At 34.2% G+C, this 26,487-nt stretch overlaps 2 protein-coding genes across 9 annotated transcripts in view; one reads left to right on the top strand and one right to left on the bottom strand.

Annotated features, from left to right (window-relative positions):
* Positions 1–2,465: 2,465 nt before the first annotated feature.
* LOC106064064 (GATOR complex protein NPRL2-like) lies at positions 2,466–14,497 on the bottom strand. 8 transcript variants are annotated; one of them, XM_056027711.1, is made up of 12 exons: positions 14,370–14,496; positions 13,854–13,985; positions 12,580–12,671; positions 11,454–11,622; positions 10,059–10,167; positions 9,597–9,733; positions 8,152–8,249; positions 7,925–7,961; positions 6,989–7,082; positions 3,915–4,035; positions 3,642–3,796; positions 2,466–3,184 (listed from the first exon to the last, which is right to left on the bottom strand). In XM_056027711.1, the coding sequence occupies exons 2-12, from the start codon at positions 13,914–13,916 to the stop codon at positions 3,117–3,119; spliced, it is 1,143 nt and encodes a 380-aa protein (XP_055883686.1). In that variant the 5' UTR covers positions 13,917–13,985; positions 14,370–14,496; the 3' UTR covers positions 2,466–3,116. The 8 variants fall into 8 exon arrangements, with proteins under 8 accessions (XP_055883686.1, XP_055883684.1, XP_055883685.1 ...); XM_056027709.1 differs by having other exon boundaries at positions 13,854–14,104; XM_056027710.1 differs by having other exon boundaries at positions 14,358–14,496.
* Positions 14,498–14,589: 92 nt separating this feature from the next.
* The window catches only part of LOC106064063 (uncharacterized), a 40,601-nt gene continuing 28,703 nt past the window's right edge, over positions 14,590–26,487 (top strand). The window contains exons 1-4 of the mRNA XM_013222553.2: positions 14,590–15,040; positions 17,272–17,314; positions 22,610–22,780; positions 24,173–24,318. Coding sequence (XP_013078007.2) covers positions 14,900–15,040; positions 17,272–17,314; positions 22,610–22,780; positions 24,173–24,318 — 501 coding nt within the window. The 5' untranslated portion in view covers positions 14,590–14,899. The remainder of the gene's footprint in view (positions 15,041–17,271; positions 17,315–22,609; positions 22,781–24,172; positions 24,319–26,487) is intronic.

Genomic DNA, 26,487 nt, shown 5'->3' on the forward strand with positions numbered 1-26,487 from the left:
TTTAGGTTAGAGATTCTCAAACCTTTTTTGACCCTCGGATCCCTTTATATAGTAAAAACTTGTCAAAGGAACTTTATGTGAAAAAGCGCATAATAAGTTACCAATATAAAAAAAAAAACAAGTTGAAGGCCGGATTGTTAGTTGAGATTATGATTTATTTTTTAAAATAAAAGTGCAAGAAATTAATGATTTGGTTGATGTTGGTGAAATTTTGTGAAAGCATTGATGTCCGGCTTCATGTTTCTAAGCAGGAACCCAATTAAATCTCCACTAGCACAAATGTTCTTTCATTTGGGATAAGGTTTATATCCACCTTGAATCCATGTTCTACCAAATAAGAAGACGGAAATTCAATGTAATGTGGGTAATGTGGGATATAAAATTGGACTCTGTTTTTGAAACCAGAATTTGTGGCATCCTTGTTCAAACGTTGTTTTTAAGTTCCTTGTTTGTGCATATTTCAATAATCTGCTCCTGTATAAGAACAGATTTATGTGTGCTTTGGATCAGAGTTTGTTCATGTGCATAAGTATAAGGAATATCCAAATGAATAATTTCTTCACCTCTTTGGTTTAGGTCGTCGTAAAATATAAGTACGCAATAGACATTAGTGAGGAGCAAGCGGACTAAGATTAAAACTATCTGATCCGATGAACTGACTTTTATTAGCTAGGCTAATTTAAGTGAATACAATTTTCATCTTTCTGCTGACTGGCGGACCCCTGGGGTCAGCGTACTACAGTTTGAAAACCACTTCTTCAGGGTGAAAATAGTGCTAGGCACTTTAACAAAAATAAATCAGAAGAATAGCAAGGTATTGCGCTGTAGACACCTCAGATGATGCATTTCTGTAGATCAGAATACAGGGTAGAGCTAACAGCGTTATTTATCCCAGCCCCACCCCTATTATACAGCCCTTCGCTGCTTACTGGCTATATCTACTCTCATTCCACTCCTAAAAGAATCTATTATACAGACATCCAGCAGGTGTACACGTTGGCCTAAAGTGTGAAGAACTTTGTCTTTTACTGTGTTGTTTATTGTAATAGCAGTAAGGCCTGTCCAGCTCTATAAGCCAATTTGACTAATTGCTCCAAATTGGGCCTCGCAAACAAAAAAAAAAAAATAGAAGAGGGGCCTCGCAAGCATCCATTAAATTGGGCCTTGCAATTCGTAAGGCCGGCCCTGATGGCATTAATAATCGTTTTCAGTCCTTTATAACATTTGGTTTGATTGCTTAAACACACAGGATCACTTATACGCTATACTTTTCTAAAGGAATGGTGTATCAATGTGAATTATAATATGTTTGGCAGTTTGACCAATACTTCAACTTGGAATCATTTACAGAACAATAAGGTCACTTCCTCTAACAAATATGATACTTACAGTAATTTTAAAGCTTTTGATTTGGTGACATGTTTCAACAATTAAATTGTCCAATTTAAAAGTTTATTTTGACTTCTTTGTTCACCTTTGGGTATGCAAGTGTCTGGTGAGCCTAGGACTTACTTAAAAAAAAAACAACTGAATGTACTAGCTGCAACAAACATTCATTAATCCTAAGTAAATTTAAAGCAAATACAGATGAAAAGAGTGAGGCGTATCCATGTGTTAATACAGTCATCAATGTTAATTAGAGTCATTGAATTTTCTGGCGGATTAAATGCAACCCTTTCCATGCTCTAATGGTACTAGGCAAGGAGGACTTGTATGAATTTCTCATTGCATATGAAATGTGCCTCTATTTTTCTAAGTATTTTATTAGGTTTCGTTTTTATATTTGCAAATTATGGATTAATGTGTTATGAATTATTTCTATTTAACATTTTAGTCTTCTGTTCTGAAGTGTCTCTAAATTTAGTAATTTTACTAATAGCATTACTTTAGCCAAATGCAAAAATTTTCTGTTATAAATCTCATGTCTCTATTTTGCATCCGTTCTAGTTTGTTAAAATTATTTTGAGTTGAGAAATCGCAGAGGAATAGGTGATATACCAGACGAAATATATATATATATACATATATTTTAAATACAGCATAGCCGAATTCCATTAAAAAAATACATTGTTTTTATCTCAACCCATTTGAAAAAGTTAGTGATTAATTTTTTTTAAGTTACAGAATATTGTGCAACATTATTATTTTTTTCATTTATTGAATACCTATGTTACAAACTTTACTCAAACAAAATGTAGGTCTTCAATAGATCTAGTATTATGAGGATCACTTACACTAGTAAGATTTCAGAGAACTACAATATATACTATTCAAGGTATTGTGGACAGAGCTGAAAAAATATGTTACTTTGGAAATACCAAGAATATAAAAACTGGTTTAGCCAGAAAAAAAAATAAATTTTCTGTTGTTTAATTTGAGTAAGTTAATAAGTGATTTCTCAAAGTTAAATATATCTACAAAATCGCTTGTACCCAGTATCATAAAAAAAAAGTGACACAATAAAATGTATATTATATGATTTTATTACATCAAAAGGTTATTCTGTCAGCAATTGACGTTCATAAACATCCAGTCAAAATTAACATTCATACTTGTAATGTTTTACATGTACAATTTTGTTTCTGTTAGCTAAATCCTTAGCACATAGTGCCAGACAATGTCAGCCACAAGGTACACAACCAATTGTTGCATTCAAGATCAACTCCAGGTTCAAGTTACATTCTACTTTGTCAATGGTACAATTATACCAAATGAATTTTACAATCAACAGTAGAAAAAATAAGTATGGTATTTTAAAAAGACAAAAAATATCAGAGCTAATCTTAAGTTTGGGGATGTTTGCATATTAGGGACTGAAGGTTCAAATCACAGTTTTATTTTTACAGCATTGGTAATTCTTCTAACAATAACAAATGATTTTAAAATATTTTTATTTTTTATTATTGTTTATCAATTTGCTCTTAAAAAGTAAACAAATTTGATAATAATAACCAAAGAACAACAATCATTGTTTGGTAATTGCTAGATTGTAAAAAAAAATAAAATTGAAGTTCCCATTTAATAAAAAACCCCTGTATATTTATCCATTTCTGTATCTTCTATAACTAAATTTCCAAGATAAAATCCTTTTTTTTTTTTTTTCAATGTCATGTGAATCACTTGCAACAAACTACAATACTTTCATCTGCTTCACATCTCTCATCAAGTTCATGATGACTCAAGCCTGAAAAAAAAGAATACATGGGTTTTAAAACAGAATAATTTAGCCACTACAATGTCAGGTAACTAAGAATAAATATTTTTTTTTCAGAATAAAGATAAAAAAAATGCTAACCATTAAAAAATAATTTTTCTAAATTTTCCAGAACCAGGAATACTAACCAACGACTCAATAGTGATTTAGACTAATTAACATGCACAATAAACTTAACAAGAAAATATATGTATATATATATATATTTTATGAAGGAACATCTGTAATTTATATTAGATAAGATCACCATGCCAACCAAGGACTTAAAAGTCACATAGTCATTGATTTCATCATTACAGTACTGTAAGCAAGATAAAAATCATTGTAGCAAATCCAAGACAGTTTAATTTAACAAAAACAAGCACCCAATATCAAACAAGAAACAAAAACATAACTACTCTATTACTTATAAAATCCAACACTTTACCAGTCAGTGCACAAATTTGGTCAAAATTGTGCTTGCCATCCAGGAATCGTACGATGGGCTGCAGTTTGCTAGAAACAGCCGATGGTTTTAAAGCAATAGGAAATTTATGAACACGTCTGATGAGACCTTTCATGACACCAAACAGCACAAGCTTTCTAAGAGAAACGAAGTATTTTTGTCATTATTATATATTAATGACATTGCAATGCAATAGAAATTAGTAGAAGAAAATAATTCAATGAAAAAAATATTTATGTAGGTATGTGATCTTACCTCTCATTAACCTTCATAATGTGTGGATTCATCTGTCTAGTACATATGTCCTTTACAGTAGTTCCATGGGTAAATGAGCAGTACAAAGAAAATATATCAACATAGTCAGGAAGAGCACGTTCTGAAAGAAAATATCCGATTCTGTATTCTTCAATACAATCCACAAATTAACCAACATATCCATATATTAGGGTACAAAGGTAAACATTAACATATAGGTAAGCTTATTAGCTTACCAGGATCATGTCACCATTAGAAAAATCCCTTCCCAGGAGCTATCGACTTCTACATGAAGTGGCGACTGAATGCTGCTTAAGATTTGCAGGACAGGTCCATAGACAAGACAAAAAATGTTTACCAAAGTCAGTCATAACATGGAAACCAAAAAGAGGAAAGCAAAACTAAGGTCATCCACATGTGACATGGAGTCTCACCTTCTTAGAGGTCCTAGAATCTTTTGGCATTAGCTGGGAAGTCACGTATGACAATCTTAGAACATGCCACTCTATGTGCCACTGGCCTGGGAGGACCTAAGTCTAAGTAAGTCTAAGAAAGCTTACAAGCACAAAGGAAAAATCCAAGCGCAACTTGATTCAGTAGAGAAAAGAATTCTAGAGCAAAACCATGGAAGAAATGCTAAGAGGTTTCGGGAACCTAAAATTGATTTTTTAACTGCACAGTAATAATGTTCTTGACAATGTAAGATAACTCTTGCTGGAATAAAGTGATCTAGGCATTTGCAAGAATTATGTTTGAGATTGTGAATCTAGTTATGGTAATTCCTCTATTCCAGATGTAATGCTAAACAAATGAGGTGACAGATTAAAATATGCCACCACCATCCAGTCATTCTAAATTGATGTAGTCCATTTCACTGTACAAAACAGTTCCTATATTTAGTCAATAAATGCCCAAACAATTTTTTAAGCCAGATTAGGATGTAATCACCAATAAAAAAATGATTTGTTTTTCTACCTATCACAATTTTAATGGTCATGGTTTTTATGTAGGTATATTGGAAACAAAAGGATGATATTCAATGATATACGAATTAGTTAAATTATATCCCTACAAAGAATAAAGTGGCTTGATTACCAAATAGAAAATCTGCGACATTTTGTGCCTTGAGAGAACTTTTTTCCTTTGCAACTTCTTGTGTGACTAGAGCCCAATCCTTGAAACACAGCTGTGGTCACAGGTTAGGCATCTGTAATTACCAGGCACTGTTGCACTTTCACCTTTCTTTCTACTACTATTGTGTATGGCATCTGAAATCTGGGACCCTTCATTTATGCTTGCTCTCCATGTGGATCTATCCAGTGCCATTTTTTCCCAACTGTTAGTGCCGATTTTGAAGACTTTCATGTCAAGTTTGCATACATCAGTATACCTTAAAAGTGGACGATCTGCGGTTCTCATGCCTTCTGTTAGATCACCGTACAGAATGTCTTGCAGAAGTCTACCTTGTGGCATTCTATGAACATGACCAAGCCAGCTGCTGATGACAGCGCTGATGTCATGGCTCTCTGCTCTTTGGAGCACTTCGTAATTGGTTATTTTATATTGCCACATTATTTTAAAGATCCAACTTAGGTATCGGAGGTGGAAGATATTAAGCTTTTTTTTCTGCCATGAGTAAGTTGACCATGTTTCACTTTCCTATAGCAGAGTGCTCATCACACAGGTCCAGTAGACTAGGGCTTTGGTTTATGCTAGTCAAAAGGCATTGTCCGATACTCTTTTTTGCAGCCATGACATGGTGCCCATTGCCTTGGCTATCCTGTTATTGATGTCCTTATCCAGTAAAACATAATTGGATGTGATGAAGCCAAGATAACAAAAACAGTCAACAATTTCCAGTGATTGGCCATTAATGGTTACGTGAGGTGCAGTATTTGTGTTCTGAACTAGTATTTTAGTCTTGCTTTGACTAATATTTAAGCCAAACTTCTGTCAAGTAGCAGATAGTTTGTCAATCAGGGTCTGAAGCTGAGTAGCAGAATTAACAACAATAGCTACATCATCAGCATAGAGAAGTTCCCTGATAAGTACCTTCCTAACTTTGGTTTTTGCCCTCAATCTGGATACATTAAAGTGTTTTCCAGAGGATCTAGTATAGAAAAATACACAATGCAATAGGCAGGAGAAGAATATGCCAAACCGAGTAGGTGCGAGTATAGATCCCTGCTTGATATCACTGCCTTCAAAAGGTGCTGTATGGGCTCCATTAAATTTCACTGTACATTTGTTTCCTCACAAAAGCATTCCATGAAACTCAGTAGTTTGGGAGGACAACCAATTTTTCCTTAGGGGTTTAAAAAGGCCGCTTCTGATGACCTGATGTATAAGGGTCTGTCTCTCTTTCTTGGAGTTTCTCCTGCAGTAGTCTTAGAGAGGATATCATGTCTATAGTGGATCTGCCACTAATAGAAGTGCAAGCCAATAAAACCAGCACTAAGAGCAGACAGCTCTAAAGATGAAGTGGAAAAGTAAGTATAAAAAGTAAAGGTACCCATGTTAGACCTTGTGATCTTTAGTAATGCGATGATGTAAAGCTCATCTCTCTCTTTGTCCGATGATTAACAAAGGTGTAATGTGACCAGAACAACAACTAACCGCCTTTACTTTCACAAAATATATTAGGTATCCATTAGAATTGGGTAAAGACATTCTAAAAATCCAGTGATTCAAAATCCTAGTCTTCTTGAGGATTCAAGCTCCAGACCCCTTAGTATACAAGCCAAGTGCACTATCACTCGACCACCATGCCCCAGGTAAGAGTAAGACAGCAAACAAATAAACGGATGTAGCAAAAAGAAAGCAAAAGTCTCAAACAACACTTGTGTGCAAATAAAAGTTAATATTATATAAGTAGAAGTGAAGGTGAACTGTACCAGTTAGGGTCCTGGGATCAAATCCATAACATTAACAAAACAATATTCTTGATAACTTATTTGATAAAGAAATGTACATATCTCTACAACAATGATTTTATTTTCAAATAAAACAAAATCAGCACACTATTGCTAAGTGTATATCTATCAGACAATCCAACCAATAATGTAATTGTTTACCTGACTTAGCCACAAAATCTATACATTCTAGTTGCAACCTTTCATCTTCCATAAATGTATTAATATCTCTTGTCACAGTGTAAACATTGGAATACTGTGGGAAAACAAAATGTATAATTGTAAAAAAAAATAATTGGTTTATCTGTTTGTTTATAAGCATATACTTCTATAGCGATTCTACATTACATAGGTCAGGTTACAAAGATGAAATATTAGAGTCAAGCTGTAGGTCAGAAAGAAAGCATTTATAAAAGAAGTTGTTCCTATAGCAAAAATAAAGAAAAAGAGTCATACAAAATTAATTATTGTTCTTCTTTGGACAAGTGCTTTTTGTAAAATTAGACATTATCAGATCATTAAGAACAAAGATTGATACGTCAGTTACATTAAAAAATAAATAATGAAAAAGTATCATATGACAAATAGAACAACTATTAAACACAATGTACTATTTACTAAAGCTGAAGTCACTTGCAATGGTACACTTGTACCATGAAGCAGTCAAACACAATTATTTATTTTCCCAATTCTAAAAAAGGTTGTCTACCCAGTTTTTCAATATCAAGGCCAATCTTGCACAAACCAAATATACAAAGATTTAAAATAAAGACAAAGATACACATTATGTTTAGAGAAAAAAAGATCTATTTCTTTTGTACTGCATAAACCATAGAAACAAATGTAGTCAAAAAATTTTTTTAGAGACAATAGTGAAAGCGTAAAATCAACTTCATTTATAAACCAGTTTAGCAACCTGGAGTTTACTTCTGATATAAACTTTATAGATAAGCAAGACCATTACATATCAAACTCAAGATCTTATCTTATACATTACAGATGTTCCTTCAAAAAAATAAGATAATTACGCCCTACAATATTTTGAAATTAACATTGGTAACTTCATAACAGAATTTAAAAAGTTGATCTAGTGATTACCTGAAAAATAGGAACAAGTGCCAATAATTTATAATATCTGCAATCAGAATACAAATCCAATTAAAGACAGTCTCATGAATATTGAATGTAGAGTACATTAACTAATACTAAGCAAAATGTCTTGAAACAGGGAATAAGTTAAGTGTTTTACTTTCATTAACTTCATACTACATTAGTACAAAAAGTTTTTGCTGATTAGAGAATGGCATTAAAAGAAAAAGAGTTACAAAAGATTCTGTAGGTCTGCCTTGACTAGATTCAACTCAACATCAGCTTCTGCTGCAATCTTTAAAACATGAGACACACCATCAACATAATGAAGTATCTGAGAAATAATACAGAACAGGTTATTTAGAATATTTCTACAGCTTAAAATATAAATATCTATTATAAATATATATTATTCTCTTTGTCGCCCAACCATGCGGGACACCACGCACGCATGCCAACTCTCTAACGATTGATGAAAAAGTCATGGAAAGATAACTTTTTTATTTCTGCTAGTCGGACTAGAGTTACCCCAACAGAGAGCACGGCTCAGAAAAAAAAAAAGGGGGGGGGGGGGGGGGAGAACAAGTAATCTTTCTCTTTACATTCTATATTTGACTACATTTATGTGTGTATTTTTTACACACATCAATATCTGGTGTCATTAAAATGGTTGCATGTTTTTTCTGTAGCTTTGTTTTGATTTTGCCCCTTCGTATTGCCCTTCATTTCCTAACCATGGCCTTGGCTTCACATATATTTTGTGGAGTCAACAGGTCTTTCAATGTAGCCAAAATTCCTGCATCATATAATTGTAATGGAGTGTAAAATTATCGCAGCTGCTACCTCACAAACTGTCCTTATTCCTCGGATATCCCTGACTCCATCAGATTCAAATTTGCCTTTTACCTTTATGCACAGACAATTCCCTGTTAGATTAGCCTTTGCCATGACTATTAATAAAACACAAGGCTAAACGTTCATAAAGATATGCCTGTATCTTCCAAAACCTGTTTTCAGTTATGGACAATTGTATGTTGCTCTCTCCAGAGTTCCTTCTTTTCATTCATTTACAGTTGTTAGCCCAAACCCACCCCATTTGGACAACTGTCTTTCAGGAAGTGTTCACACGTCACTAAATAGCGGCGTATGCTATGCCACGGGTCGACTAGTGAAATATAAGCTTTTTTGTACATAATCAATAAACAATATTTCCTTTTTTTTTTGGATAAATCATTATAACTTAAAAGGGACAGTTTTATTATTTTTAAATACAAACAGCAACAACATAGCAGATAAAAAAAAATATTAGTATATTCATTTCTATAGTTCACCAGAATGAGATATGGGAGCAGAATGATTAACCAAAGGATTTCATATTTGAATCTTATTGAAACATTCATTTTTGGGGTGTTGATAAATCAAATTCCAGCTTAAATATCTCCATGACTTATGTTCACCTTCACCTGTCTCTTAGTCTTTTGGACCAATGGGGCACCATGCATAATCTGTTGACCATCTCTCTCCATTCTTTATCATTAGCTACAATTAGAGTCACATTCAATGGATGGTCTGTCCAGTCTTTGATATTGTCTTCCCATCATTACTTTTTGTCTGCCTCTCTTTCTTTACCCTGGTTCTGTTCCCTTAAGAAAGGTCAAACTGAATTTTTCATTGGACTGACCTGCTGAGTAGTCAGGTCCCACTGATGCTTCATCACAACATCTCTTGGTTTTATCAGCACTGGGACATCATGGTCTTGTACAGTTATGGGCCCTCTGGTTACTGCTGCACGTTTCAGGTGAACAATACATGATGTACCTGAGAAGTATTAACAACAAAGGTTGAGAATAACAAGTCTGTGATATGGAAACATTGCTTTGCTTAACAAAAATATTCAAAACTCCATGTACAAAACCTTAGCCCTAAAATGATTAACACCATTAAATTAAAAGACTACTGCTATTATTTTTTAAAATGCTGATTGCTAGAATTTACTGTCATTGAGACGGGAATAAAACCATGTCTGAAAGGTTCAGATCAAAAATATATTCTCTATTCTAGATGTGAAATTTTTAAAGCAAAATTTGTATATAATCAATTTCTTACAGCTCAGAAAATATCTTAGATATCAAAAGATTTGTACCCATATTTATACTGCAATATCCTTCAGTGTTTAGATCAGTGTGAACTTGTTTTAAAAACTGTGACACTTTCTCTGTATTTTCTGGGTTTGATAGAAAGGCGTGCTCATCCTGTAAATGTGATATTTTAACAGTAACAATAATAATATTTCCAAAATGTATGTTGATTTATAATGTTAAGAACTTTTTTTTTTATTCATAATAATCATTATCATAAATGGGATTGGGTTGTAATAGGGGCACTGTAATGACTCCTACTAATGTACAATATGTGAATAAATTCTCTTTTGATACCTTAAGGTCTACAGCATAAGTGGAGAAAGATGACCTATATCTTCTGCGAACAGTTTGCTACAGTTGTGAGGCCAATAAAAGAAGAAACTGCTTATACCATATTTAATGCATATACCTCACAGAGATGTATACCCCACACAGATATATACCCCACACAGATGTATACCTCACACAAATTACAAAATAAGTAAAAACAAAATCTTACAAACTGCATAATTATATACCCGGCAGGTGCAAAGCATAACTTGCTGTAAACTTGTCACAATGGATTACTAGTATACTAAATATTTTCTGCCATATCGGTACTATTTGTTTTCTTGAGGTTTAGAATGAGCTTTCCAGTGTACATTTCACAACCATGCAGCCATAGGAATTATAAAGACGTACCAGTATGTCAATATATTCCATTATGCTATGTTTATGAATAAAATTAAATGTGTAAACCCAGCACTTTTGCATACTTTGCATAGCCCGTGGGTTATATGTGAGAAAATATGGTATTCCTGAGGGTTGACAGGGTATGACAGGATGGTCTCATATGGATATGTCCAACAGACAAGTGTTATATCACTAAATAACCATATCCCATAAGCAATACAGTCACATGGTGCACCTGTCAAGGTCCCAAGAGAAATGTAAACAGAAAATTTATTTATACAATGACTTCTCAAAGCTTCACGCTTCTATGCAGAAACGTAAATTAAAGAAAGGGAAATAATTTGTTCCTCTAGGAGTACATTCTTGAAACTTTCCAATTGAAAACTTATATAGGAAAGGAGCTTGTTTCAAGGTTTGAAAAATCAGACTGTTCAGTCAATATGTTTCAAGTTTATGTGAAGTCTATGTTTGTGAATCTATTATTGACATTAAGCTACATTGTGTGCTAATGGTTTATGTTCAATCTGTTGATGGTTTGTGCTTGAAGGATTAAACTGTATATACATTTCTAAAGAGGAATTCTGTCATCACTTCACTTTAACAAGGGACTCTATTGGCATACTATTAGATAATGGGTGATCAGATTTAACTTCTGAATATACCAAAACATATTAGCCACTGAATTCCATTGTAATAAATACATTTAGCGTCATAGAGTCAAGAACCTCAAGTTGTGTTAAATAGCTGGCCAGTTTCTTCACTACTGAACAGTAGGGTGTGGAGCTGGAGCCTTCATTGAACACAAAGCAAATGTTGAAGATAAATGCATTGCGTTGATATTTGGAGTTGTCAATACAGACAGGGCAGCCAACAAACTTACAGCCAAAGCTTGTCCTTTAAAATTGAAAAAAACAAACAGAAATAACATGGATTATAACAGCTATAACAATTAATATGATTTTTTTCATTTTGTAATTTTTTTATATCAAGACAGCAATAATGTTATATAACAATGTTAAAAAAAAGTAATAGAAATGGTATAAACTATTTGAGCTATATGTTTCAAAGGCAAATAAAATAAAAATGATAAGGAATGTGTTTTGTATTCTACTTATGAAGTTGGACAATAGCATATGTGCATTATCACAATGTTTTATTCCTAACGTATACAAGTTGATTATTTTGACATTTTGTCAAGTACTGGTAGTTCAGTATTCAAGCAGGAGGGCCTCATTAGTCTTGTCACACACATAGATGAAGGAAAATTCTGAATCTAAACCTCAGTTGCCTTGCAGCTAAACCCAAATTAGGGAAAAGCTTTAGGAGTTAACACTGGATGGATGGCTGCGGTCGTGCGGTTTGCAATCTGGAATGTTGCGCCACTTATAAAATTATAACATTATAAAAAGGGCATAAAAAATCACATGCACAACACTACCATGTCAGGAAACATGAAAAGGACCAAGATGCCTGTGTGTAGTTGCTAAATGAACTCTTTATGTTGTGTCTGTTCTATTTATGTGTATGTTTCTGTTGTGTTATCTTTATATGAGAAAAGAATCCTTGTAATCACCAACAAATTTCTATAAGGATCAATAAAGCAGTCTTGAGAATTGAAGCTTACAAGAGAGGAGATCCGTATACTATTAAAATCATCATCCTAAGAAAAGCTGGCTGGACAATGTAAAAGAATGGGCCAGCCTTTCTCTTCATCTCCAACTAAGAGCAGCTGCTGACAGGGAAAAGTGGAGGGAATTGGTTGCGTGAAGTGTCATAGCACCACTACGACAAAAGTCAAGGAACAGAAAATGATGATGATACTGAAAAATAAATACAGACTGATATACTTACAAAGTAATGATTCTGTTTTGAAGTTCTGGTTTAGTAATAATATACTGTTGGATAGCATCGAACATTTCCTTTGAAACATGTTCTTGGGGAACCTGAAAAAAAAATATTTATAAATAATTAAGTAAGTCAGGGAAAAGTTTTGCTTTGATCCTGATTAATGAAAATATCAAAGGCCAGTGTAGAACATTTTAGTGGATATGCACAATATTTTCAGGCATTTCCAGACTAGAGTCAAAGATAAAAGGACAATCAAAGTCGAGATAGGATATGGAAATGAAAATGTGAAAATCTGTAAACTTTATGTTATTCCAGTGAAACAACCAATTTGTTTTTTTGTGCCCCCCCCCCCCTTTTTCTTAAAAGCTGGGGACGTGGGGGAGCACTATATGCTCCTGCAAGTTTTTAACAATGTAATGAAAAATGAATTAAAAAAATGAAAAAGCACAATTTTCAGGTTTTATTTTGTTATTTATATTTAGACTTATATTTACATTTGAAATTTATGTAATGAATTTTTACTACAGTTAGTATATATACAAGAAAAAGTTCTTCCTGGACATGGAATTGGAAGGTTTTCCCTTCATTCAGCAAGGGAATCAACCCCTTGTACTAGAAGTAAGAAGAGACAATGCCAAAAAGACATATACTGAAGTGTTTTCTCTCAATCAGGGCACACTATTCATCCTGATAAAAACAAAGTTGAGGGTCAAATTAAGTCTAATTAATAAGGGAGCAGCACTGGGCAATAATATTATGCGATTGACGTTCAAGGTACATATAGTGCACAAATATCTTTAAGATCTTCTTCATGTGTAAAGTTTAAAGACATCTTGTTGCTGACCTTTTTGTTTGGTCACACAAATGTTGTCAGCATAACGAGGTACAAGAGTCTGAGGAATTTCAATCATTCTGGCACAAGAAAGTTGAGAAGAACCATATAATCAGAAACATTTTGAAATAATTAAATAGATATCCAGGTCTAGGGTCTACAATTTTAACAATGGACTCGATCTAGTTATCTAGATCTTCTAGGCACATTTCTTATTCCTTATGCCAGAACAAATTTGTACAAGTGCTCATTCTTCTATAGTGCCATTAGAAAATGGAATGGATTGCCTGAATCAGTCAGGAAAACCAACGACCTAGCAGAGTTTAAGTCAATTATTAACATGCATGACTAGATTGACACATAAAATGCGTCAGACTAAATTATAATTATTTAACTTAAATGTCTTAAATTTAACTTAAATCTATATTATATATTTAGACGAGACCTGGTGACTAATTTTAGGACCTTGTGTGTGATGGAATTCACTGAGCAATATACATTTGATCATGATGATTTTTAAGACAGTTATGTTATGACAGTTTAAGAATGTTCCTTTGTAACTTTGTTAGATCTAGATCTATGTATAAGTATGTACAACTAGACTAGATCTAGCATCTACCAATCTAGTGACTATAAACTAGACTCCTGGCTGGCTAATTTACTCTAATCTAGATCAGTCTAGATTCTAAATCTTGACTATAAAGTATAAATAAAATACTATTAATATAAATTCTAGATAGTATAGACTTATAGACTATAGTCTATAGCTATTTAAGCTATTATTATAATTTATAGTAATAGACAATAGGGATAGTAGCCTTTATTCTATATAAACTATATTGAATTAATATTCTATATTACTATGATAACTATGAGTAGTATGAGTAGTATGATTTAGATAGAACCTATCTAGTCTCTAGACTCAACTAAAAAAACTAATGATGACTACTTGTTTTCTAACAATTATTTTTGGCATTGCGAATGCCTAGACCTATAGATCTATATAAAATATAGGTTTTAGATCTAGATAGATCTACATGACACGGGTTAGGGTAAACTATCGTACGATTGTGAGCTCGACAGCTAACTAGAATGTAAACACAAAATGACCCGAGAGTGGCTGCCCCTGGTTGTTGCTTACTATAAAAGCAGGTTTTGAAACTATCGAACCCATTTTATTATAGTCCAATAAAATCGTTAACGGCCCCCGTGTTTCTCAATAGATCGACTGTGCAGTAGCTAGACTGCAGTTCGATAGTAGAACTTGTGTAGAACGTACGATGATACATTCTTTAAAGACACACTTGTTTGTAATTACGCTCTGTTATTACAGTTCACGTTTTACTGAAATTACTGACATAAATATCAAAAGGTAAAATAGGTAATTACTTTGAAATAACAATGCGAAGAATTTCACAGAGAAAAGTGGTTTGTGGATATGGCAACGCTCGGACTAATTCAAGAGTTTGACATTCGTTAAATCGTGCAATCATGACAGCACATGGATTTCTTATCTTTGTCCTCAGTCTGTGTGTCGCCGAGACTAAACTTGTGGGCCGTTATACCAGGAGCGAGACTTCGGCTTCTACTGAGCGTCTCGATTGCAAGAATAAGTTCGACTGTTCCATGACGGTAATAAAAACAATATTCAACTATAATACACCACTCGAAGATTTTATTTTATGTCATGTATAGAGCAATATGCATAGCCTAATGTAGCATTGGCTACATGCTATAGGTTAAGCATAATAAATTTTACAAAACAGACAAGAACATATAACTAAAAAGGCTATTTAAAGTTGATTTGAGTAATTTTGGAATATGCGTCAACTAGAAAAAAAAAAAGCTAGATCAGAAGCAAACTAGAGCCGTGACATTTATTACAAACGAAAACGAATATTCACACAGAGTAACACCATAAGTAAAATCAAACAAAAATAAATAAATTCGAAACACTTCGGGTCAGAATAAAGAGTACACTGCACTATTAACCTAGACTTGTGAACTATAACATACAAATACAAAAACACACACACAAAAAAACAACAACAACAAAAAACAACAATAAAAAAAAACGAATAATTACTCAGAAATACACAAAGGCACATTTATTATTATATCTACAAGAACTAGATCTAATTTGTGCAAGTGCTACTTAAATTTTTCGCTAATGACATTATATCATGGAACAGATTGACTGAATCAGTCAGGAAAACCAATGAGTTTAGCAGAGTTTAAGTCTAATTAACATGGTCGACTAGATTAACACATGGGTACACGCCGGGAGTAATTATCTTCTTTAATGAAAGAACGTCTGTTATAAGATAAGCGCTAAATTAGGCCTACAAGAAGATAGATGCGCATTCTATCAGAAGCTTACGGTGTTAGTGTGAAAAAATGCTCTTATTTTATCATAAACAATAATACAACTCTAGGTCCAAGATCTATATTTTAGATTTTTTAAAGTTTCCAAACATTCCTAGTCCAAACCTCCTCCAAGACGGCAGGGGATGAATACTGGCAGGGTTCGAAAGGCATACTTCACGACCAGGCATATAGATCTCTTCTCCATTGTAGGTCTGTTATGAATTCCAATTTTATTTCCAACATTGGTAGATCTATATTAAGAATAAAATTATCTTTATGATCTAGGTCTCTCTCTTCAGTTTTCTATATCTGCGTTTCATTATCTATGGGATTAATATCTAGGTAGTTTACCTAATAAAATTTGTCTGAAATATTTATGTCTCAGATATCTATATTATCGATATCTCTAGCTATAGGCTATTTCTATATATCTGTAGTATCTATAGTCTACCCGCTCCGCCACCATATCAATTGGATCTGACTTTAAAAAATACGTAAAAATAATTTATATCCCTTTCCTCTTTAGGCCCTAACCTGGTATAGATATATTACCAATGTCTCTAATAGATCTAGGCTGCCTTTGGAATGTTTTTAATTTGTCATATCCCTAATACTTATGCCAGAATATTGGATCTACTTGCCCAAATTGCCAAAAAAAAAAAATAATAATAATAAATGTGCAGCCTATTAAAATATTTTATTCATTAACAGTAATAAACACACACACACGTGCACACACACACGCACATTATAGCTCTTATTTCAACAACATACAGAGTTAGATTTATCCAAATGTTTTCAAATTTCTCTTCTCCCCCCCCCCTCTTTCCCTGTCTCTGTCTCTCTTTCTTTTCCAAGCCACCCAATTATTAAAGAGATACACTGACATGTATGGTTGGAGCATCGACTGTTTGAAACCTTTTTGCAATCATTGACATTTCTTATCAATACAAAGAAACAATCAGGAACCGAAAGTTCCGTCAGAAATATTCACAAGGGACTATGACTGAAACACTCTGGTCGAAATGATACTTGTGTAACATGTCTTTTTAGTTTTTTTTAAAGCTTATATTTTAATTTTAATGAAAAAGAAAACTAATTGACAAACAAAAAAAACAACAACAACAATAAAATAAAAACACATGACAAGAACTAACAAACAATCGCAATGTAAACATTGTTATAGATTATACCATATATGATTATACTAATGATCATTTAGTCTTGAAAATTTCATATCCATTTTACAACATTATTTTTTATGTCAAAGGTGCTGTGTCTCCTAAAAGTGATTGTTTAGTGACATTTTAGTTTCTTTCATTGTCTTAGAGACAAATAAAATCATCCATCACTAAGCTAGTAAGCGTACTAACCTAGGGCCTACTTCCGATGAAAAGATCAATGACAGAAACACGCTAATTAATTGATTATTACACATTTAGCTTATTTGTAAGACTGTAATGTAATTTTATATATCGACTCTTCTTTTCCCACAGGTAAACAACATTTCATATGAATGTAATATTGGTGCCGAAGAAAGTAAGTTTAATTATCTGAAGGGTATATCGGTTGTAGATATAACACGAGTAAAATATTTAAAATGATTGTTTAAAAAAACATAGACTATTACTTGTTTTTGTTTAACGCAACTTTCATGCTTATAACATGCTCAGTGCGTTATGGTCCAATATTTTTTTGAGGGGGTTTAGGGGGAGGTATAGGAGAGGTCTTCGTTCTATCTATTTAGAAAAAAAAATTAAAAAAATGCTTTTTGAGTTGAATTCAAACTCTAGCCTCCATGATGAACGGCCAACTTGTTAGCCATGGATTTATTTAATTTTTTAAATAGTGTTTTATAGTCTATTGTTAGTTTAACTACTGCAGTTAGCGGCAATTTAGTCGTATGTTTTATATCGGAGTTTCCGTCTCCTAGACTGGCTCAACTCTGGCTGTCGACCAAAGCTATAGAGTCCAGTCTGACCATTAGCTACGGGAAATACTGCATTCTTCATTAATCTTCGGACTCGAAGACAAGCCTTATTATTAGTTTAACAATTTTTAGCGAATAACCAACTTCTTTACACATTGTTTATTAATTTATTTACTCCCTGTCTCTATAGAAACCAAAATTATTTAATTGGCTAATATTTTTTGGATTGAATAATGTGTTGTTATTAACAATGAATAGTTGTGGTCAGTTTCAACTTGATCCGTGAATGGAAAGTTACCCTTTCAGACCTTGCGATCTATAGAGCGGAGAATGTGAAGGTCATCTGTTTCTTTGGCCAACGGCTGTCGAGCAGGGTGCCCTGTATGCAGCACAACGACCATCCGCCTTTACGTTACCCAACAAATGTTTGGTACCTATTAGAGTCGGGTGGACGCCCTAAAAATTGAAATTTGAAATCCCAGTCTTCACCGAGATTTGAACCCAGGACGCCAGGTTCGGAACCATTCAACCACCGCGCCCCCAAATGATAAACTAATTGGTTACATTTGTTGGTTGATTAATATGTTGTCATCGGCAGTGAATAATTTTGCAAATTTTCAACTTGATCTCAGAATTGGAAATGGGAGAAAATTAAGTGTAATTTTTTTGTGAGGCTGAGTGAGTAATAGATCCACCCACTTTCTTTAAGATGGCAAGCCCCGACAAGCCGTATTGTATGCGCTTCGGACTGTCAGTATTTTAAAGATTCCAAGTTCTAACCTACCCGCTTCATTCCTATGCTGTCATGCATTAGGTCTGGGTTACGAAGTAACTCCAGCTGTATGTAACGAATGATGGCTGTCTTGTAGAGTGTTCTGTGCTTCCAAAAGAAGGGCACAGTCCAAGGTCGCTAGACCTAAAAACACGTCCTGTCCGAAGCAATGATGAAGGGAGTCTTTTTTCCGTTATTCGGATTAGTCCCAATTTCTATGCGTCAAATTATAATAATAATAATAATAATAATATGGCTTGTCTTTGAGTGCGAAGATTAATGATGAGTGCAGTATTTCCCGTTGGTACGCAGCCCCAGCTGTGACCAACATATTTTGCCACATCAGAGCAAGCGCAATCATTGTCCGACGGTGGTCGATTAAAATTTTCTTTTCGCCGTCTGCGTCTGTCATCGGCAGTGGATTTCCTTTTGGTTGACTTAACTGAGGTGCCCCACGGAAACGCTTAATAGACCAGCTTGCCTTAGCTGACATAGAAGAGAGCACCTGGTTGCATCCGGATTCAGAACGAGACAGCTGGAGATCACTTATCAAGGCGTCCAACTATAGATTCATTACAATAGCTATAAAACCATCTGGAGAGAATTTTAAACTTAAAGTATTCTATAGGAGGGAGGTTTAAACTCAAAATCCCCTCTTGGCTTCGCTCATAGAATTTTGAGTGTACCATTTGATTTTTTATTTTATATTGAAGAGGTATTTTTTTAGCTTTAAACCCCTCTGGAGGGGCGGGGGTTAAACTCCCCCCCCCCCCCCACCTTGGTTACGCTCATAGAATTTTGAGTGTGTAATTTGCTTTAATTGGCTCAACATTTTTCGGCATGCTTGATACTTATTTTCCCCTTTCATCAAGCTTCTTTCTATCTTGCTATTTGGACGGAAGTTTTAGTTAGTCTCGTAGTACAGGGACTGTCAGAGACCACAGCATTAATAATAATAATCTTTATCATCCATAAGGAAATTTGTCTTACAGTTTGTGCACTACACCAAAAAAAAAAAACAACAACAACAAATAACTCTTGAAAACAAAATGTTTCACTCAAATATTAATTGTGAAATGTTTTCTATGATAGTGAAACTGCATTACTGTTTTAATTGCCAGGGGAACTAAAGAGTTTTTGTGTCTGTTTTTGTAATCGGTGTCAGGTATCTTCCAAAGTCATGTAGGGGGCCTAGAAAATGAGTTTTGAAGCATAAAATAAGTAAATGTTCTATCCTCCAAACTGAGTTTATTACCTGGAAGTAACGCAACTTCATTCTCAGGATAACTAGCTGAATTAATGTAAAGTTCAGATTAAAAAAAAAAATTATACCTATAGCCAATTTCTTTTGTTCAGTTTCATTTTGACAAATAATTTACAGCATATTGATATGTGACCTACCATCATTCCTTTTCTCTACTTTTAGAATATGATTATATATATATGTATTGTATATACAGACTAACTGCGGGCATGTTGCAACTTGTACTTTGCAACACAATAGAATGTCTCAATTCAATGACTTGGTAGGTCAAAGGTCGTTCAGACATTTTGGACAAAATCATTAGACTGAAACAAACCTTTGTCACTCTAAGTAAAGTCTAGCGCCTAGGTTCTAATTAGAGAAACACCGGGTAGTCGTTACCGTGCGTTTATGTAATTGCTAAAATATTATGGCTGATCTCTTTCCTTAACACCGCTGATTTATGTTGTAGATTTAATATCCAGTGTCAACCATGACTGTTGAACCGTGATAAGACGGAAGATTTCGATATGCGCAACAGGTCGAAATTGTGGGATGTATTGGAGCTAAATCGATTGTAAATCGATTATTGATCTGGAAAAAGATAAGCGTGTACAGCCAGAAGTTAAGGATTGTGTTGGTGTCACAGTGACATTGACGCAACTGATTTTGTTTTGTACAAGAAATAAACTGAACATTTTAATAAGCTTCTAAAAAATATGACACGGTTTGGGTGCGTGCGTTTATCTATAAGAGCTTTATATGAACACCGCTTCTCTGTATGCGTCCCCCCTCTCTCTCACTCTTTCATTACCTCTGTCTCTGTCTCTCTCTGTCTCTGTCTCTCTCCCTCTCTCTCTGTCTTTCTCCTTTCCCCCCCCCCCTCTCTGCCTCTCTCTCCCTCCCTCGCTCTCTCTCTCTCTTTCTCTCTCTCTCTCTGTGAAGAATGTGATCAATCAGTCAATGAATGACTACCTGGTCGTTCGCTATGCGCTATGGACTGTCCTGCCCATGGTCCCGGGTTCCAACCTTGCCATCCTTAGTGAGCCACGATATTAATAATCTTCATTTGTGATGGAACATTCAAAACATGTCAAACAAAACAGACCAATGTGGAAATTGGGACGGGTAGGGGAGTAGCAGGTGGAATGTATACAACAAATGTAATTAAAAAAAATATTGCATTGTGATGCCAATGATGGTATTATATGACCGTACTGCATCATCTGATCTGAGCTGTTCTCTGTTTAGCCTATATTAGAATTTTTATATTAACCTGTGTTGTTACACGCCTACTAACTATACGTTAAATCTGTGAAGCCAGACATATGTAAGAAATTCAAGATTTAGGCTACATACAATAAAAATATCTTAAAGAATATTGAAATATTGAGCATACAGTGGTACCTTGGTTCTCGACCACATTTTGTTCTAGAATTTTTGGTTAAGAACTGATTGGTCGGAACACCGAAATTATTTTCCCCATATGTTGGCCTAAATATGTAACGAGATCTCATGTCTTCTTACGGACCTGATACCTGTGGCTATGTACATGCTATAACTAAAAACATGCCATATTGCCAAGTGAGGCGCAAAGATTCGTTTCAGTCCAGTGATTTTGTCCAAAAAGACTGAACGATCTTTGACCTACCAAGTCAATGAATTGAAACATTCTATTGTGTCTCAAAGTGACTCAGAGTAATAAAGTATAATTATTAACGGAGACTTGATCATGTATTTCTGATTGTACATGTGCCTACAGGTGGCAACATGTTGTCAGTTTCTCTATTTAGATGTAAATATTAATGATATTTTTAAAAGTAGAAGTAAAGAATAATCGTAGACAACGCATTCATGTGATGTAGACAATTAGCCAAATAAAGAGAAACCGAAAAACATGCCGCAATGCACGCCATCTTCAAGTTAGGGATTAGTTCCTTTTTACAAAGCTTATATCAACTCTGTCTGTCTGTCTGTCTGGTAAAAAGTTTGTACACGTTATTCCCCCCCCCCCTCCCATAATCAATTTTGAATTAAGCTGAAATTTTGCACAATCATGTTTTACCGACAACACAAGAATCAATTAAAAAAAAACAACAGTTAATCATTTAACTATTGATAATTAATTATTTTGTTTGGTGTCTTGAACAAGGGAAAGAAATCGTACTTGACAGATGTGGTGGTATAAGTTGAATTAGTCCCCATGAAGACTCTTGAGCCCTGAGTGAATATTTTACTTATGCATTTAAAAAAAATCGATCGTGTACATGCTCCAAAATACCCTCTTCTTCCCTTTCCCTTTCACAACTGGTCCAGATAAGTGAATTGGATCATAGCACATTGATAAACAAAAACAATTGTTAAAAATATTTCTAATCGTACAGATTTATGTCTTCATTGATTGCGCATACAGTTACAAGAATAGTCCAAACTAATCGATACAATTACATTTAATATAAGCTTTGCTTGTATTGTTTAATAGTATTGTTTTAAAAGGTTGTTCTTGTTCACTTCAATATTTAACGTCTTTCTCTTCTTCTCTTTACTGATGATTTTCTTTGGACACGCCTTTGAAAGATTCAAGTCGATATAGCAACGCGAAAACAAAGATCAAAGATAAGCACAACGCCCATGGTTCGAGTCTTCCATCAACTGCGGGCTGAATCAAGTTGACACCGATTTATCTGCATTCACTCTCGACCGATATTAGCCAACTTTCCCCAGATGCTTGAGTTTGAAAATCTGTTCGGATTTAGAGATATTTTGTACTCACAATTTTTGACTGAATATCAGTGTATTTCGAACACATAGAAAGAAACCACTGTACAATTTTTAATTGTCTTTTTTCTGCTTAATATTTTAATAACTCATGTTTCTTCTTTTTCCCAGAATGCGTGACCTTCAACTGGAAAAACGTGGATCACGATGCTATTTCTACAGAAAGTATCCATCATTATCCATATTTGTCAACTGTATCCATTGAGCTGAAGCTATACACATTTCAGGAGACGAGATTCGAAATCAATGTTTTGAAGTTTGCTTTCCAACTGCCTCAATTGAGTAAATATATTTTGTGTCCCTACTGTTACGTCACACTGTCGTCAAAATAAAAAATTTGAATCATTTATTTTGACCACTTTTCATTCTCCTATCAAGATGAAATTCCGCAGTTTCGCACATAAACTAATTCTCTTTGACATCAGATTTTGTTACGATTTTAGAAAGATCACTTCGTTAATTATTGAACAAATAAAAAAAATATCTATACAGAAAACAAAAACTACCAAGAGAGATACCACCATTAGCTTTGTAAATAAAATGTTTGTTTAGTAAGCTGTTTTACATTTTTTAGAATCGGATGTTCCTTCCGAGTTGATGATAATTTGTTTCCTAGTTCAAACCTCCCACTGGACGATGGGCAACCCTATACTCCCATTTCATGCGAAAGTTCTTTTTTCGAAATCTTCCTTTCTCGATTATTTTTATATTCATATAACATCAAACCACTGTCCTGATGTTTCCTTTTCTTTACACTAAGATAGCCCAAACAAAACTTAGTTCTCCTATCCAGAGCTGTAGTGGGTTCACACACAAGCCTGGGAGTGAGGGAGCGGTCATGGCTCTGCTAAGCTCTAAATGAGAAAGTTACCTAAAGACAACAAATGTTTCTTATTTCCTGCTGGCATTCCTCACGTATGGCTTTTGAAAACTTTACCTGCTGATAACATTAAACGATAACTATTATGCTAGTTTTTAACTGACAAATAGGCGTTTATAAGGACGTCATTCTGGGTAGCAACAAAAGTCAACAAGGGCCATTACTCCTAGGTAGCATAACCTATAGATATAACACATACTTTCAAACCTTGATATACAGCTCATTAACTCTTTCTCTCTTGTATGTATTACCGTTAATTTGACCTCATTAAATTAAATTAATGTTTGATTTTATAAACTTTAATTTGTGTTTTACAAAAAGAGCATGCATTCCCCTTTAATTCTAGACCAAATAAAACACTTTTTGATAACAAACAAAAACGTTATTCAAGCTTAATCATAACAGTGTAAGAAAATACTAATGAGCGAAATGAAGAATTCCGTTGAAACGTGAAAAATATCTACGGAGAGAAAGAGTTAAATTTTTATAATTTTTAAAGAGACACATTGGTGTATCCGGTGTGCGAAATAAATGAGTATTGATAAGCTATGCTTTTTTTTAAATGAACTTTTTAGCACCGATGAATCAAATTGTCAAAATTCAATAGTTTTTTTTTAATTTAGTTGGCAACATTTAAAGTTCATTTTAGCATCCTTGACATTGAAAAGTTCATCGTGAAAAACATCAATGAGAAATTTGCTTTTATTGCTGTGAATAGAATCCCGGAGCCACCTACAAACGTTTAACTCAAAAGAGTCAATTTTAATTATAAGCTTCTCTCCAATTTTCGCCAGGTTTTGGTCAAGGGGGTGTGGCACAGGCAGTGATGGCGGTCCTGCACAACACCGGCTCGTCTGCTGTGGTCTACACCAAACCAACATGCCGAATATTTGACTTCAGCAGCTCCACGCTGCTGTCATCTGACGTGGTAGAACAACAGGTAACACACCTCACTTATATTAGGTCTTATTTTTCGTGATGTTATTTTTAGAGCTCTGAGAGAGTTTTGAGAATTCTCTCAAATATTGTATACCCATATCTAGCTTAATCACTAATCTTCTCAACAGACCAGGCCGCGGTAGCTGAGTGAAAAAACGCTTGGCTTTCTAACCGAGGTAAATTATTGAACTGAGGGTTTTGAATTTCGAGATTCTTATGATCCCCTTTGGTCCACCTCAACTGTAAACTGACATTGGTTGTAGAAAGTAGAATTAGATATGGTCAGGGTATCGAAGATAATACCTGAGTGGTCAGTGGTCATAACCCTTTCACTGATATTATTTCATTATTAACAAATAGTATAGAGTGTATTTTATCAAGACACATGGAAGAGTCGAACGGGCAATATTCTAAATCTAAGCTCAATATTCTGCTACACCTCTGTCGTTCCTCTAGTTATCTTGCTAGTTGTGATGCAATCACTCTTAGGCTTTGCCTTATCTCAGTTTGCTTTGAACAGTCCCTAGTAACGTCAAATAAATAGTATACATCCAACTGCCGTTGTTTTACTTGAAGCGGATTTTAACATATTAAGGAACACTTCCCGGAAACAGACAAAACGTGCTTCTACCCTGCTATAATATTTTCCAGGTGAATGGTTTAAAAAAAATGGGTTGCTCTGAAATGACTTTTTAAGTCCGGAAGTCAGTTGCACCCCTCCCCCACTTGGCTTTCCCATTCCGCCTGACTAAACTTTGGTTCTTTTGGAATCAATACCTTTCAGTCTTTCTTTGCTTTGACAGTACATGTAAATAGCTTATTACCTCCCCTGATATTAAAAGAAACTTCTCTCAATCTTTAAATACAGTGAATGTTGAAGATCATATGTATGTGTGTGTGTGTGTGTGTATGTGTGTGTGTGTGTCTACTTCAGAAATACCATTGATCTAGAATCAATATTGGGATTACAGATTACCTTATGCCAGAGGCGGAATTTCATGGCGGCTTTTAGCTTTAGGTTCAGCTAAAACACAACAAGCACGCAATGTCGACCCCAGTCCTTGTTCAGCTCATGGACCTATAGCATTTAAATAACATCCGACATCTTGACTGAATAACTTTTGACATTTTTTTTTTGCTCTCAAATATGTGTGTGCCTTAATGCTTATCTTATATAATATAGACGTTACTTCAAAAAAAAGAAGATGATTACGTCCTACGCGTCATGCATTCAGTCATGCATATTAACCAATGACTTAAATTCTGCCAAGTCACTGGTTTTCCTGGCTAGCTCAGGCAACCCATTCCATGCTCTAATAGCACTAGGGAATAAGGAATATTTGTACAAATTTGTCCTAGCATATGGGATGAGGAATGTGCCTTTATCTTTGTGTCTTTCAGAGTATTTTATTAAATTTTGTTTTTGTATTTGAAGATTATGGTTCAGTGTTTTATTTATAATTGCTACTTTACTTTTGAGTCTTCTGCCCTGAAGGCATTCTAAATTTAGTGATTTTACTAAAGGTGTTACTCTAGTCAAATGTGAATATTCGTTTGTTATGAATCTCACTGCTCTATTTTGTTTCTGTTCCAGTTTCTTAATGTTTTCTTGAGTTGAGGGGTCCCAAACAGAGGATGCATATTCTATTATTGCTTGCTGTTATGTCTTGTGTTTTCGTTGTTGAGGTATTACAGCTAAATAAAAAAAAACAACACAAAAAAAACAACAACAACAAAGCTTATCTAAGAAGAAGAACTCCACACATTCACATACATATATCTCAATACTATAAGAATTATTTCACTTTTTGAATTTAAAAAAATTAACTACAGCTATTTAATCAAATAATTGGTTAATTTAAAAAGATACATGTTTTGTTTGGAACAATAAATAATATTGCAAACTTTGGACTTGATACGAAAATGGGAAGTGGGTGAAAAGACGTGTTCACACTTTGAACCAGACAGAAAGAGTAAAGTTTGTAACAAGATCTTTTCTGAGTAAGACTGGGGTGAACAGGTCAAGTCTCTGTCTTCTGTTCGTAGCCAGATGCTAGCTAATTCCATGTTCCTATTATAGACCTATTCTAAATACATTACATTTTGTGTCACGTTCGATGTCCGTTTTAATTTGGTGCGTCAAATAGCATAATATATGTTTGCATGTAAA

The sequence above is a fragment of the Biomphalaria glabrata genome, chromosome 4 (genome assembly GCF_947242115.1).
Source record: "Biomphalaria glabrata chromosome 4, xgBioGlab47.1, whole genome shotgun sequence".
NCBI lineage: Eukaryota > Metazoa > Mollusca > Gastropoda > Planorbidae > Biomphalaria > Biomphalaria glabrata.